Raw genomic sequence first — 16,756 nt, forward strand, 5'->3', positions numbered from 1 at the left:
CAGTTCATTTTATCAACTGACTAATTTTTTTTTGCGATCTTCAAGAATAGTCTCCTTAGTAACATACAATGTGGTTTTAGATATATTTATTCTGAATGTAAAGGACAAACCTATATATTTAAAAATCATTCAAATGAGTATTAATTGATTGATCAGAGAGTACATTTATTAATCCAAGAAATATTTACTAGTATACTTTATGCTTGTCCCTCCAGGAGATGCTAGAGACAGTGAAGAAGTTAGACGATCTTGTGGAGTTTATAGTGATCCTCTGTGGCATTTCTGTGCACTGATCAATTCAGTGTGGCAGTTTTAACAGTAAGTTTCTCAAGCAAAAAGGACATTTATCAGATTTCTGTAATTTGAGTTTCGAACCCAGAGATCTCTTAGGACCTAAGGCCACTCGTTGTCTCTCATGGGCCATTCCAGCCTCTCTTGTCCCTCCTCTGGTATCTCTGTCTTTCTGGCTTCTGTCCCCTCAGGACTACAGGCTGGACTCTCCTTCATGCTATCTCTCAGTACATTCTTTCAGGTTCTGTACCTGCTGCTAACTCCCTCTGGCTTAGTGTTTCTGAGTTCAGAAGGCCAAGATCATGAGTTTGAAGCATACATGGGCCATCCTTTGAATGGGCCACTCTAGGGTCAGGTGTCCCCATTACTGGCCTAATGAGCTACAAAAGAAGAGGAGGCAAGGCCACGCAGTCCAAGCTTGGCTGCCCCTTCTGCCCATACATCCTGCTATCATATCATGGTTCTTATGCACAAATATCTAAGTTACCCTGCATCTCGGTCAAGTTATTATTATTTTTTTATCTCGGTCAAGTTATATTCAAGTTCTGACAGCAATTTAAACTCTCTCGTGTTAATTTATCAGTGGGAAGAATTAAATACCGTTAGAAATACATTACTTCTTCTGAATCACGTAAGCACCACATAATTTTAAATAACCTTACTTTCCAAGGAAATAATCGATATATTTATCTGGAGCACTTTTCATTCACACTATAGAGACTTAAAGGTTCTGAGGGACTTGGAACCCAAGTCAGCCGAAGTCTCCATTTTACAGAGAAGAAAGCTAAGGAGCTAAGGTCAGAGATAGTTAAGTGACTTGGCAAACATCTAGTAAGAAGACTAAAATAGAATTTGGGCTCAGAAAACTTATAACAGCATCGAACAATCTGGTTTGAGGTGTGTGTATGGGAGCGGAGTTAAGAGACAAAAGGTGTTTACTTCCTGGAGCTTTTGTTTACAACAGTGTGCATACACATACGCCTGTGTGTGTGTGTGTGTGTGTGTGTGTGTGTAGCTATAGATATGGAAACTATTTTATTTTTCTTTATCATAGGGGGAAAAAATCCACCATAGTTCACCAACCATGGCCAAGGTCAAGATGTCTAACCAAATTATAAAATGTAATATTTGCCACAACTCCTCCAACATAAACAGATTTAAAAGACATGCAGTTTCGAATTAGGTGGCTGCTGGCAAGGCTGTTTTAATGTGAGGATGCGCGCAGCATCCTGGTAAATACCCTCATCCTGATCCTTGAGCTCCCAACAAACACCACAAACAAAAAAGACATTCAGTGTTTCTGCTCTCTTTGTTTCCAGGGAGTATTGTGAAAGTAATTATTCTGTTGTATTTAAGAGGCCTATTTCATGGATGGGAAAATGTATTAAATTTCATTTGGCAGTTATTCAATCCTTGTTAATGTTATCTCCAGAGATAACTGCTTCAAAGCCAGCTTTCAGACCTCGGTCCTTCTCTTCTACCATAATCCTCCTAAAAGAGTATAGGGCGGGAACTCTAGGAAACTGCTCATCAATTTCTAGACCAAGCGATAGTGATACAAGACCCGATAGGCTCTCAGGAACTTTTTGGTGTAGCAGAAGAAAAGGGTGTTATTCATGGCAGCCGGCTGCAAATTTTTCTTTTGACATGGGTGTTTTTTAGAAAGAAGAAACAAAACAAGGAAATGGGACAAAGAAAAAAAGTCCTGGTAGCTTTTACTTTTCTCTCTTCTCTTTCTCTTCTTGTTTTTCCATGAGCCCAAAAGAAAACTTGAGGGGTTCTCGCTGTAATTAGACACCCATCGACGCAGAAGGCAGCTCTGCTGTCTGGCCGGGAACCCCGCGCGGAGACCCAGCCCACCTGGCCCTACCTGGCGGAGGCCGAGCCCACCTGGCCCTACCTGGCAGCTGCCGGGCGCCCGATTTCGGTTTCAAGGAGCTCGCTGGCCTCCGTCGCGTTAGGCGAAGGCAAGCTGATTTTCACAAATGGGCAAAACACCGCTTAGGCCCCACTGCATCCTGTAGGGAGGTGGGGCGCGGTCCTGCGGACCCTAATGGCTCCCAGATGGGGACCCCGACGTGCAGGGAAGGGCGCGGGGGCACGTCCCACGAGGAGCAGCAGGGCCAGCGGCGCCCAGAGGCCGCGGAAAACAAGACCCACCTCGGATAACCAAGTCCTTTGTGCGAGAAAGCTCTGCCAGCTGGGCCACTCTTCAACCACAAATATCACTTCCATATTTCTCAGTTTAAGAACTTATCAGACGACCTTTTTTTTTTTTTTTTTTTTTTCCCAAGATTCCTGTGATTAAACATTTAAAGGACTTTTCACTAAAGTCAGATCTGGATTCAATTCTTTTGTTTGGGTTTGGATTCCTGGGAGAGGTTTATTGGGGGAAGGCTTCCTCCCTCTAGAGAGCACCTGTCTTCTCCCCCAGAAATCTCACAGCTTCGCTTATGCTTTGCCTGAAATTTAAGGTAATTCCTTACTGCTTATTCTCTTGGTGATAAAATCATTTTCAGGAGGATTTTAAGCATGATGTAAATGACCCCAACTTGGCAGCTCTGATGTGTCACGGGATCCGCTAGGCTGAAACTCCCATTGAATGTCCACCAAAATGGTTAAAATGAATGACCCTGTGATTTAATTCGAGAGATGCAAATGGCTGTTATCTGATTTCAGTTCATCTTTTTTTTTCTTAACTCGTACGTTCCATCTATTAAAACTGTTTCATTTCTCTCCTCTGTATCTCCACCCTCCGCCCCCAATTCTCTACATTAGTTTCCTATGGTGGAAACCATAACTGGACGCAATGCACCAAGTAAGAACCTCAGCAGGTGGCTCACAGAGTCCATTTCATCCCTTCCTGCTCCAGGAAGCAGGTTAGTAAATAAGTTATAGGGAACTAAACCTAGTCAATGCCTGGTGGACCAAGTCTATCCATCACAGAGATTCGGGTGAAAGTTTGCAATTATCTGTACACAGCTTCTTTCGTTTGGACTGAAGGAAAAGACTTGATGTGTTCATAGAGTCCTGGATCCTGCAGTACAAACACACCTGTGAGGGTGCACAGCCACGGGGCTGGCTTCCACTCAACGCGCTCTGTAGCCAGCCCAGCAGGTCCGCCACTAGGGATTTAGCCTTACCTAACTGGCCTTTATTTTTTAAATGCCTTTCTTATCATCCAAGTAACACATGCCTATTGTAAAATAGTTGGAAAGGAAGTGGAAGTGTAACAAGCTTGCCTAAACTAATGAGACATTCTTTCCCCTTTTGAATATTATATTTGCTGCCTGTCACCTGTTCCCTTGCATGTCAAGGTTCCAGCACAGCTTTTCATTGTTCTATGGATCAAGCCTAAGATCGATACCTTGTGCATCTGTGTCCTTCACCTGGAAACCAGAAGACCATTCCAGTTCCCTCCTGTTACCAAGTTCCTTAATCTCTGACTTCAGTTCACTTCAACCCACTCAGGGTTTCCCAAGGGCTGCATTCACTCCCATATCAGCAAGGCTCTTGAGCCAAGCCCTCTCAGCTCTGCCTCCCAGAGCTGGTTTCCTCTGCACAACTCACCAACCACTTCTCTTTTATTAGTCCCACAGATCCCCTTATTTGCACTCCTCATCGACCGTCCGGGTCTCCAGAAGTCTCACCACCTTGCCAGGCCTGGACAGGGCTCTCCCCCAACTGTTCATTATGGACACCCTCACCAGTACCCACTCAAGGGCCATGCAAATAGGGCAGGGCATACACTTCAATGCTTCTGTTTTGCTGCCTTTGATAAAGCCTATATTTGTCTTGAGATGTAAGCATCCCAAGGGCAAGGACTGGGTGCATAGGTCATTGTATAGAACTGTAATATCAGAATGTGCAATTAGATGCTTCATGAACGGTGATGACGCAAGTGGCAAGTATGTGTGAGGCTATTTCCAGAATCTGAACCTTTTGATATTGTCAAGTACATATTTTGCGCGTTTCTCTAAAAAAAATAAACATTTTGTTTAACTCAACAAATGCCTTTGAGATGTCTGCTATGCACAAGGCACTATTTAGGTGTTTGCAGGAGAAATAATAAAAGATACATCTATTACTTAATAATATTTAGAACCTAATGGTGGTGGAGGCATATATGACAAAATAAAGTGAATGTCATGAAGGAGTACAGGGTTATGTGGGGTTTTAAAGGATGGGCTTTGAAAGAAACCCTCGAACTGAGAAACCAGGGACTTCTTCAAGAAGGTGGCATTTTAGATAGGCTTTGAAAGATGTGTAGGTTTTTGATATAAATTATTTAGATTTTTTTAAAAAAACTGACATTTAACATCAATGAGATAACATCTCAAGTCTAAATCAAAGTTTCTATTTTTACATCAAGAAGTGGCATTATTTTGATATTAAATCTATATGAAGAAGCAGCTAAGGACTGCATATTAATGTGTTTTCATGTTGTCAGACTACATAGTTTGGACAAAAAGCAGATTTTAGTAAAGCCCTTTGTAAACCTCACAGGCTTTACTACAAAGTGAACAAAACAGGGCATTTTGGACACAAATGGTACCTCACTATATGTATGTATTATTGGCCCAAACGACTCATTCTTATTTAACTGCAGTGAAGTCTTTCATCTCCCAACTATACAATAATGGTTTCCATATGACCAGTGGCTCTGCTATAAATAAGATCAAAAGCCAAAGAAAGGGTTTAATAAAAGAAAATGACATTAAGAGTAGCATTAAATCGGGGGGGGGGATGCCAATATTCAACTCTTTTGTTTGTTTGTTTTGAGACTGAAGCTCCACACGGTACTAAGTAGCTTCCTCATATATCATGAAAAGGCATTTGACAAGAAGGAGTAAAATGTACAAAATCCATTTGGGTATACCTTAGAGTGGGAAGGATTAAGATGGGGGACAGTGGGGAATGCGGGGGCAGGGAGGAGCACCCCCCTCCAGAGGCAGGCTGGACAACAGGTAAGCAGCTTGTTTCCCATCGAAAGAGTTCAAGGGAACATGTCGATGGCAGATTCTCTGTCCTTTTCTGTTCTATTTAATGGAGATAGACTTTTGGTAATCCAGAGATTCTCAGAGAATCATAACATTGCTCAACTCTCGTACATGAGTTCTGAGAAAGGAAGTTTTTTTTGGCAATGCTCAGTGACTTGATATGAAGAGCCAACTTCCCAAACAAATTCTCCTCTAGTTCTCAAAAAAAAAAAAAAAAATCACAATGTTAATCTCTATTCCCGACTGGATAAACAGCTGCTAATAACCTCCAGCTCCCAGGGGAGGAGGTTGTTTCCTTTCATCTTCAGACTGGTGGATATCTGACGTGCCCTGGACTTTAGTGATTCCACATGTTCCTTCCTTGGTCTTCTTCAAAACTGCCCTGGTACTGGTCTTGCCAACCCAGGTTTCTTTTCGCCGTTCAACTGCATCCGTAGACTTGGAGGACATCCTCGGTTATGGTAGTACACTCATTTGAAATTGTAGTTCTTTTTACTGCAGGTGTATTTAAAGAGGAAATTCAAGCACTTATAACATCTAAGAGAAGCTAAAGTCTTGGACCTTTGTATTTGAAGCCTTGCAAGGGAAATAACCATTTTGGTTTCCTTCAGGCTGAGCTAATTATTCACTCAAGGGCTGGCTACGTTCAAAGATACTCGGTTCCTAACAGCATCACTAATGCTATTACTTACCTCTCTGTGTTGGTGTACTACACGCAGGGGCCAACATCCCGCTGTTCCTCTGCTAGGAAGTCCCCTGCAGAAGGTTACAGGGCCAGCCGGCCCCCAGAGTCATTGTCACTTGTTCTCAAGCACCTGCTTTACTGGTGACCTCAGTCCTACACCTCAAGATTCAGACATTTTGCAAAACAGCTTTTTAAACAAAAACCAGCTGTTTCCCATCTAGACTACAGGGGGAAGAATCTGGGCAGCTCACAGAAACATTACCCAGAGACTACCATTCCCCAATAACTTTCACACACTTTCAGCTCCAAACGAGACCCGTCCGTGTGCAGAAGCCAGGGAGAAGGCAAACGTGAAATTAAAACGTGGAAACTCAATACCCTGGGTCTTGACGGTGTGTCCAATTAATGGCTTCAAAATGAACGTGGTTATTGTATCAGGACAGTGCTTCCCCAAAGATGTCATTTAACTAATATTGGACAGATCTTTTGCTTAAACTCAACTTTATAGTTTAAGATGATTTATGGATGGAGAGGAAGCTATAATTATGCACAACTGTGAATGTCAGCCAATTAGGTAGAGTTCTCGTGTTTCAGAAATGCGATGTTCAAGCTTTTTTTAATTTTTTGATTTTTTTTTTTTAGGTTTGCACTCTTAAAGCTGCTTTGCCTAAACCCTCTTCTTATTTTGAACCCATTTTACACTTCTATTTTCTAAGCAATTAAGATACTTTTGATTCGAAAAATTTACAGCCACAATAAAAGTTAAAATAACACCACGACCACAGATTTAAAAAAAAATATATAAAATGGCCAAGGCCTAGTCTTGGCTTTTAAACAGTGCCAAGTTGCTCCAGAATTTTCTGTTTTGGTATGAATGACATAACTGAATTACTTCATGAGCTGCTACTTTAATTCCTAAGGGTGGAAAATTCCATGAGTTAATTTAATTTGGATGTAAAAAAATATACATGAAAACTTGCTCTTCCTGTGGACTCTCATGTGAAATATTTGAGCCAATTGTTGGAGCTGCCGTGCTTCCAGGAGGGGCTTTCCACCCAACGCGGCCTGGCTGGTGCTGCAGGGCCTGGTATCATCAGAAAATTCAGGCACATAAGATCCTTTATTTGCTGCATATGTTTTTAATCACTTTATTTGATAGTTCTGTGCAACGCTGCTTCTAGCCTGTCTCTAATGCTGAAATCCTACACGGATGCTAACATGGGCTCAATGACACCTTTTCCTAGGAGCTTTTCCTAGGTGTTTCCTAAGGCTGGACAACATTCCTTCTTCTCTGAACTGTTTCTTAAGTCACTTCATAATTCCACCTTGTATTACAGTTGGGCACAGACCCCTGTTATCACCCTCCCGGAGTCAAAGGCCTATAGGGTCAGAGAGTCTCGTGCACATTTTGTAACCTTCAAAGGATCTCAAGCACAGAAGACAGAGGACGAAGGAATGAACATCTGTGTAGTTTCTGATATATACAATTATTATCTTTCCCCCAGAAAATCTGCTTTCTTGAGAAAACAAGGGTAGTAATACCACCTTTTTAAAATGCAAGGGCTGTGCCTTTTCTAAACCATGCATGGTTTAGCATTATGTCCTTGTCCCTAGTAAAGGTTCAATAAAAAATATGACAATGACTATGCTATTAAAAGCATTTACCTAAAAAAATAAAAGAATTAAAAAAAGCATTTACCTTCCTTTTCCTCTATTATTTTAGAAGAAAGCAAAGTAAAAATATGATGGGGCTGAAGAGTCTCTTTTAAACGTGTTTTTATATTTTAAAAGTGGGGAAAACAACCAGTTTTTTAAATTTATTTAAAGTTCATGACACTAGGGTGCAAAACACATACTTTAGGGGAAAAAATTAGGGAACTAGGCTTGCTTTATCCTAAAGCGGAAAAAGGGAGTCTTTGGGGTTTGATGGTCCAACGCAGACCGACCATTTTGTTTCCAGGTCAGAGGGCCTGTTTTGAGTAAAAGAGGTATTGGGGAGGAGGGCGGGGGGAAAAAGGGGATATACCCAGTTTGGACCCGCTGCTGTGGGATCTGGGCACGCATCATGTCCTAACCACTACTCTCAGGGGTTGTTCATGGAGCGTAAGTGGTTGTATTTAAAACCTTTTGACTTTTGTATAAGTTAAGGCAGAAATACCGAGTGTCAAATGGTGAGCTCTACCTTTCTGAAGGTGCTGTACCTAACCCATGGTTAAAAGAATTTAAGTCAGACAGAAAAAGACAAATACTGTATGTCCTCATATGGTATGTGTAGAATCTTAAAAAAAAAAAAAAAAGGAACTCAAATAAATAAGAGAATAGTAGAATGGTGGTACCTGGCTGATATGGGGAGATGTTGACCAAAGGGTACACCCTTGTAGCTGTAACATGAGTAGATCCTGGGATCGAATGTACAACATGGGGACAGTAACAAACAATACTTCATTATAGATTTGGAAGTTGTTAAGAGTAGATCTTTAAAAACAGTTATCACCAGGCGCACAGGAAAAGGTAATTATGTGAGAGGATGGAGGTGTCCACTAATCATACTGTGGTCATCATTTTGCAATATATAAATGCATTAAATCATCAAGTTGTATACCTTAAGCTTATATAGGTTTGATGCCAAGAATATCTCCAAACGCTAAGAAAAGTTTTAGAAAATAAAAAGAATTTCTTCAAGTTCTTTTTCTTCTTTTTTTTCCCCTTAAGTTTTCTTAAAATAAGGTACAAAATTGATATAGATTTAAAAAAAAAAAAACCTTCAGTTGAGACTGATCATTGTGGACATTAGGGTAGATGGTGAAACTCTATAGATAGGCAAATAGCCTAATCAAAGAGAGAAGCCTATATGGGTTTCTATATAGTAGCTATGGAAAGATGATGGAGATGACTAAGATCTTGAGTGAAATCTATAACAGGCTATTTAAAAGATAGTTTCGAAGTGCCGTGAGAGAGAGGCAATGACTTCTCAAACCCAATTTGGTCCAAGAAGAACAAGTTTTTGTGGACAAACCTCACTTCCTCATTCGTGGGAATGCCACACGTCGGGTGTCTTGTGATAATGCTAAGGTCAAAATGAGAGAAGGTGGAGAGCAGGAGAGCAAAATTAGTTGAACGTTACTGGTTGAAATATTAAACCCAAAGGCAGGGGACGATGTAAGTGTCAAGAGAATGTCTGTAGCAGGAACCTCAGGCCTTCTGCTCCGCACCCTCCCCTAGTTAACATTTTTGTTCATGGCTTTGCTAAGGGCAATAATAGCACCCATCAAATTTACCCACGACAGAGCTGCAGCGTATGTCACCGAATGAGGACCTACAGGAGACCTTTCGATTGCAGTCTGAAATTCAAAGGCAACGAAAAACAGCAAAACAACAAAACCCCACAAAGGCATAACATGAAGTTTTGTAATGGTACAACACAAAGTATACAAGGGTAGTTGAGATATGTACGACTTATGGATTTCAGCTGATTATAAGTTCAATATTTGCTAGCAAGATGATGAAGTCATCTTCAAAAAGGCCTTTAAATGAAAATACAAATCATTGAATGAGTTTGGTAGTAGATCCACCCTAGTCCACCCTGATGATTCCTTGAGCACTATGTTCAGTCTGAGATTCGACATGCTCAAAGGTCCTTGAAAAAGAAAGCATTCCTTTTAAACTAGGGGGAACACGCTGGAAAGTCATAAAATCAAAACTTTCATGGTGGGGGGTAAATATTTGAAGATATAAATATCCGGCCCAGGGGGGAGGGGACTGAATAGACTGTTTTCAAAGAACTGTTAGGTTCCTAAAGTATTTGTTGGGTTGACTTAGGGGTAAACTTCAGTGACCAGAAAAATGAGTATTGCACAAAGAAGTAAATTTGGGCCGGACATAAAGAAGAGTTTTCCAACGTTTGATAGAAATGCGCTTTACGGTCATTTAGAGCTATTTATCCTTGGAGGAAGGGGGCTGATAGAGGCTTGTTGACTGCGTTGCAGGGGATTTTAGGGGGATTTGGATAGAGAGGATAGCTAAGATCCCGGAGATTCTACGGTAGTAATTGCTTAGAAATGCAGCATCTGCTCAGATTATCTACAAAACTTTATGGAGTCAAAATTTGTGAAAAGGTAAGAGGAGCAAGACTGAAGACAACAAAGTCTCTATGGGTCAGACCTTCCCTGGAATTTTCTGACTTCTGCCACTCTCATGACTATATTTACCAGTTAATGCCACATGAGATAACACATCCCTGCCCATGACCCTCTCCTGTTGCATGAAGCCAAGGGGGCAACTGTGGAAGTGCCTTGGGTTTCTATCATGGTGAGTATTGAGTACGCACAAAATTGTTGAATCACTATGTTATATGTTTAAAACTAAGATAACACTGTATGTTAATTAGACTTCAATAAAAAACAAAAATAGTTTTTTCTTGGGTTTCATTAGTTTCAGTCAGTAATGAAAAGGTTCGTAGTATCAGCCACAGTTTTGAAATTGCTATGGTACTGGGTTAGAGAGGAAGTTCACTGCGGCGGTGTGGTATTCAGTACAAAGAGGACTGCTCTCCTTTGCTGGCTTGTCTGGTTTCTATCCTAGTTTGGCCATTAACTAGTGGGCGTCCATGCTTGGGTCACTTCCCCTTTCTGGGCCTTGGTCTTCGCCAGTAAAATAAGGGGCACAGGCGAAATGACTTCTGGGGTGCTTTTAGAACCTAAAATTCAACGGTCCTAACTCTTAAAAACTATGAAAGCAAAACTAAGCTGTTTTCTTATGAGGCCCTGTGTGGTAAAAGTTCTTATATGTTCAAATGTTAGGTAAAGAGAAAAAAGGTGCTTTATCATGTACTGAATTTTTTTCTGATAAATTCTTTTTAACCCCAATTAAAAATGTTATGAACAGAGGGAAACTGGGCTTTTAGATATAAGCCAATCCTTCCTTCCTTTCTTCCTTCCTTCCTTTTTCTTTCTTTCTTTCTCTTTTCTTTCTTTCTTTCTTTCTTTCTTTCTTTCTTTCTTTCTTTCCTTCCTTCCTTCCTTCCTTCCTTCCTTCCTTCCTTCCTTTCCTTCCTCTCTATTTCTTTTTTTTTTTTTCTCTCTCTATTTCAAGTTGAAATGCACGGTTTCTGAAATGTGTGCTGCATCCCCCCCTCCGGGGGGGGGGGGTTCTAGGAAGGGGTCTCAGGAATGCTGTGGAGGATGCATGTGGATGGGGAGTTCTACAGGGCTCCTCCAGGAAGTGAGCTAGAGCAACCAGATCCTCAGGAGATCACTACTCTTCTGCCAAGTGACAATGGCACTCTTTCCTCCCAGGTAGCAGAGCTAAGTCCCTGCTCTCTGGTGGGGCTTGCTATATTGCTATAACAATGTGTTTTCAAATATGTGTCCTTTTCTACTAAACTGCGAACCCTTTAAGAGCAGAGACCATGTGTTAGCACAGAGCCTGGCATTTGGTAATCACTTGATCAATGTTTTTGGAAATGAATAAATGGACTTTAAGCAAAAAAGGCCTGAGAACCACATGGATACTATATATTAACAATAAAGGAGATTTTTAGCTAAATGATCGCTTCACTGCTGCTGAGTCCACTGACAAGTAATCAGAAACACAGAATCACATGAAGATATTTTTGATGTGGGTTTGGTTCTTACTCAGTTAAAAGAGGAGATTAGGTCATCTGAAAGGCTTGCTTTCAGGTCTCATCTGTGGATCTGAATACTGAGTGAATACTGGAGAGAATTATTTTTGAAACACTCACTTCAATAATTTATAGAACCTAATGATTTAATATCAGGATTAAGCATGGAGATATCTGAGGTACGGGGTGGGGGCGGGATGGGGTGCGGTTATATCTGGGTAATTAGCTTAGTGATAAACCCACCTGTTTCCTTATTCTCCCACATTCAGAGATTTCTGCTTTGACTCTGTTGGAAACGTGGGTGGTTTTGGTAAGAAAAATAATTTAAAATTTACTACTTCATGACCCCAGTAAGGAGAGTGTACACCTCTCGCCACTTAGCACAGACATGCTGACTTAAGAATAAGTGTGTAGACAATGTGGGTTTTAATCTAGCATACCACCACACTGGGGGTGGGGGAGGAATTCTTTACCTCTGCATTTGGGTAGAGAGCTGTCCTGGGCACCTGGCCCCAAGATAGCTGAGGACTCTTTCATCAAGGAGCATTTAACAAGATTTGAAAATCACGAGCTCTTACCTCCCTAAGATTAGTTCTGAAAAGGTGCACCTAAAGCTAATCTCTGGGGAATGCTAGTGGTAGTAAACAAAGAGCGTGGAACACGAAGGCATTGTACCTGAGTTGAAAGCTGGCTTCATGACTTGCGCCTCCTCAAACCTAGTTAGGCCCATTTGACCAATGCCTAAAATGGACATCACCATCATCCTCAGAGGGCTCCTTTGAAGACCTCCTGAGATAATGTTCACGGAGCACCTAGCAGAGGGGCTGGCGACTTGTCTGGCAGTCAGAAAATAGCAGTTTCCTTTCTCCCATTCTGACTGACGATTTATTCACTGGTGTGTGTGTGTGTGTGTGTGTGTGTGTGTGTGTGTGTCACTGGTGTGTGTGTGTGTGTGTGTGTGTGTGTAGGGGGGGTACTCAAGGAAGTTACAATATAGGGGGTAAGGCAAAAGTCATGCCTACAAAAGGTATATAGTTTTGCAAGACTGGGTAGATATTTTTATGTAGCCAACACTATGATTCACAGAGCTCTGGAAAGTAGAAAAGAAAACAGACTATCACAGGTGGAAGCAGCAAGGGAAGGCTTCCTGGAAGAGGAAGGATTCGAGCCAGAGCTTTGAGGGTGGTGGGAATGAGATGGGCGGAGAGAAGTGCGCAGGGCAGGCCAAGCCCAACAGACACAAAAGAACTACTTAACAAGGACGTCCAGGGCAAGTGCTGTAATATGCACAGACTGGTCTGAATGGAAGAAATTCTGCATGTTGGACTAGCTAAGCATAAGGCTTTTGGTAAATGGTAAAGGGGCTTAATCAACTGGATTAAGAAACTGGTCTTTATTTTGTAGATAATGGAAAGCTAGTGAAGGTTTCTGGGCAGGAAAGAGCATGGCCACATATCGTCTAGAAAGCCTGCAAGTCTACGACATTCACGCTAGCATTATGAGCCATGCTGCTGGGAAAGAAATCCCTTTCATTACACTAATACTTAGTAAATCACTGAAGACCTACTTCAGAACTCCAAGGAAAACATTTTATGAATCAAAAGCTAAGTACAATATGTTAGCAATTAAATGAGATAACATAACAGCCGAGGCAGAACCAGTTCTCCCCACCACGATTTCAAGCTGCTGCAGAAAAGAAATGCTTCTATCATCTTCCAAGTTATCAAGCCATTTTGTTTTGATTTTCGGAAGGCGGGGAGGAAGCGAGAAGAGGATGGAGGTCAAGAGGATTCAAAGCTGTCTATTCTTTAATCAGGAGGCATTATTAAGGGGACTCACAAAGGAGATTTGCTCAGAACAAGCCTAGCCCTGGGATGGGTCTTCAGTCCCTCTAAGTGGCTTCTGCTCCAGGACCAGGAACGAAGGTGTGTAGCTGGAAAGAAACACCCACCAGTGTTCTCTGTAGTGAGGTTTCCGGTCCTTACCTCCCACTGCTACTTTATTTACTGCAGCTGGCCAAGGTTTTATAGCCTGTTTCATGTATTAAAATTCAAATGTGGAAAACATTACCAGTATCCTCCTTGATACTTTTTTTGTTGTTGTTGTTCGGGGCAAGGGGGGGGGTGGGGTTTTTTTTTTTCTCTTCCCCTTCAACTTCCTTTTTATTGTGGAATGTATCAAATGGTCAAAGGCTAACTTCAGACTGACTAAATTCAAAAACTATTTCCTTTGTTCTGATGTTTTTGTTTGAAAATTCATACCAGTTTGCGCAAGGAAAAGAAATGACAATCCGATCTCTTTCACACACGTTGGGGAGTTTCAGGCTGGGGAGCTCAGACCCTTGTGGACCTGCTGGGTCTTTGTGAGAAGAAAGGAGAAGGACGGCAGGGCCTCCGCTGGTTGAAAGGGCAGCAGGCTGTGGCCACGCTGCATCTCTGGAGCTACTCCTCACCTGGTTGGCTGTGCGGTCATCCCTGACTGGATTAGAAGTGCCTTCAGAGGAGTGAACGGGGAACTTTCCCTCCTCAGCAAAACTAGCAGCTTTATGGCTTCTGCAGAGCCTTTTCAAAACCAAATCAGAAATGTTTCTGGGCAATATTGGCAGATTATTTCCCTTTTCCTATTGCTCCACTGCATTATCTCCCCTTCCCCTCCAGCCAGGTCAGGCCAACTTCCCCTCTCCAGAGACGGTTCTAGTCCCTTCATCCTATCCCACCTTTGAATCAGACTCAAGGGGGAGGCAACCCAAAGGTCACACAGTCCCCCAAAGCATCTCTATGTATAGTTTGTTATTTTAAAGAACCACTTAACCTACATCTGGTATTTAAGAGCAAACGTTACATATTTATGGAAAAAACTGTCTCTGAAGCAATGTGCCCTGGGTGTACACTGCATCCGTTTAACATATGCAAAACGAACACAGCTACAGAAATTAAACTATTTTTCTCTTGATTGAGAGCAGATATAGAGAAATGGTTATAAGTCACAGATCTGGCTTTTAATAAAGCCAGATTTCTTAATTAAAAGCAGTATTGTTTAAACATTGTAGTTTAAAAAGAAAAGAGCTGTACAAACTAAAACCTCATATTATATGCATCCCAAGTGTATTTAACACATTACCTGAGGCCAAGCTAAATTAAAATCTAGATTTTCCTTTTGTAAACTCTTAGCAACTGCCATGAATAGACAAACAATTTTTACTCAATGATGAATTTTTAGGATAGAGGTCAAGGAAAAGCAAAAGAGAAAAAAAAAGATTTAGCTTTGGCATTCAGAAATATCTTTCCACGTTTTAGAAGTGAGTTCATTGCTTCTATTTATAAACCAGTATTTTTGGTTTCAAATTGGTTGCAGGTTTCCATGATACACCGCTCAGGATGGTCCTCTCAATCTTAGTCTTTTATTAAGAAAAACTGAAAGGAGGACAGAAGAATCCTACTGAGCAAGAACTTAACAAGCCTCAGAATAACCTGTGCTTATTTTGCACTCTCCTCTTGGAATCATCAGTAGACAAGAGATGCTACATTGGTAACAGAAGATGGACCTTCATCCAAGCAACTATTTAAGAGCCTACAAGATATAAAACAGGACACTACAGTGTTCATTGATCAGGAAGGAGTTTATAAGAAGTGGAATACACGGAATCATTAATTAGCAGTAAATTCTCTGCCCAGTCAGTCACCTTATGGTCATCAATTAACATTTTGTTAAGAAGATTCTGACGACTACAGTAACTGGGTGGCTCAGTCAGTTAAGCCTCCAACTCTTGGGTTCAGCTCAGGTCGTGATCTCAGAGTCTTGAGATCAAGTCCCACATTGAGCTCCACGCTCAGCACAGGGTCTGCTGGGGTTTCTCTCTCCCTCTCCCTCTGCCCTCCCCACACACTAGTGCTCTCTAATAGATAAATAAATCTTAAAAAAAAGAGAAGATTCTGAACTTTCATAATCATCCATAAAAGGAGGATGCATTTCCCAATGGTTTCTAAAAGCAATGGGCAGAGCTGACATTCCAGTTCTCATACGGACAAATCTGCTTAAATATTATTTAAACAAACACTCATAAACAGGCAGTGATAAACTACTATATCCTTAAATCACAGAGTCCCACACCATATATTTAGACAGATAAACACAACACATAGTTCTACCTCCCACATTCAAAAGACATTGATTTGGATTCTTTGATAATAATAAAAAATTTCAAACTATTCGTATCTGAAATGCCAATACTGTAAAACGTACAAAAGTTGAGCCCTCTAGATGACATCATTAAGATGAAGACTTTAAAAACACCAGCAATGACCCAGGGATGTCCTCCAAGTTATACAGTCAAGTAATATGAAAACACATTGCCACCCAAAGACTTGTACGTGAATGTTCATAGGAGCATTATTCCTAATTGCCAAAGAGCAAAAATAACCCAAATATCCACCACCTGGTGCATGGATAAATATAACGGATCCCTACATGAGGGAATCTTTTTTGGCAATAAAAAGGAATGACGCTCTGATACAGGATGAGATATGTATAAAACCTGAAGCATCACACTGGCTGAAAGAAGCCAGTGAGTTGGAAAAGACCATCACATACTGTACGATTTCAGTGTTAAGAAATATCGATAGGCAAATTATAGAGACAGAACACATTATTTGTTGCCAACGTCCAGGGAGAGGGAAGATCGGAGAGTAACTACTGCTGGCATGGGGATTTCTTTTCTTTTTTGCAGGCGATAAAATGTTCTAAACTTAGACTGCGGTGATGGTTGCATAATCCCATGAACATTCTCAAAAACATGGAATTGTAAACTTTAAGTGGATGAACAGCAGGTAAGTGAATTATATCTCAATAAAGCTGTTTAAAAAAGAAAAAAAGCAGGAGCAGTAGTATTTATACTTGAAATTCTAATTCTATACCGTAACTAAAGAGTCTCCAAATTTCATCACTTACCATGAGTGAATGTCTGTTGGCTGAAAGAAGACCGGTTCCATACCCTGAGCCCAGACCACCCATCGCTCCATTATGAGAAGGTCCAATGATTCCATGCATGTCCCCATGACCACCCGGCATAGCTGTGGATGGGCCCACTGCATGATTCCGGAGAACGTGAATAGCATCATCCAGTCTTTCTAAGCGATCTTCAATTCGGCTTTGCTGTTGGTT

The 16,756-nt window shown here is 41.2% G+C and overlaps 1 protein-coding gene across 50 annotated transcripts in view; it reads right to left on the minus strand.

Annotated features, from left to right (window-relative positions):
- TCF4 (transcription factor 4) overlaps positions 1-16,756 on the minus strand; it is a 354,790-nt gene that overhangs the window by 10,048 nt on the left and 327,986 nt on the right. For all 50 annotated transcript variants that reach the window (XM_072757919.1, XM_072757926.1, XM_072757915.1 and 47 more), the window contains one exon: positions 16,544-16,747. In XM_072757919.1, coding sequence (XP_072614020.1) covers positions 16,544-16,747 — 204 coding nt within the window. The remainder of the gene's footprint in view (positions 1-16,543; positions 16,748-16,756) is intronic.

This window comes from Vulpes vulpes, chromosome 5, assembly GCF_048418805.1.
Source record: "Vulpes vulpes isolate BD-2025 chromosome 5, VulVul3, whole genome shotgun sequence".
Lineage (NCBI taxonomy): Eukaryota > Metazoa > Chordata > Mammalia > Carnivora > Canidae > Vulpes > Vulpes vulpes.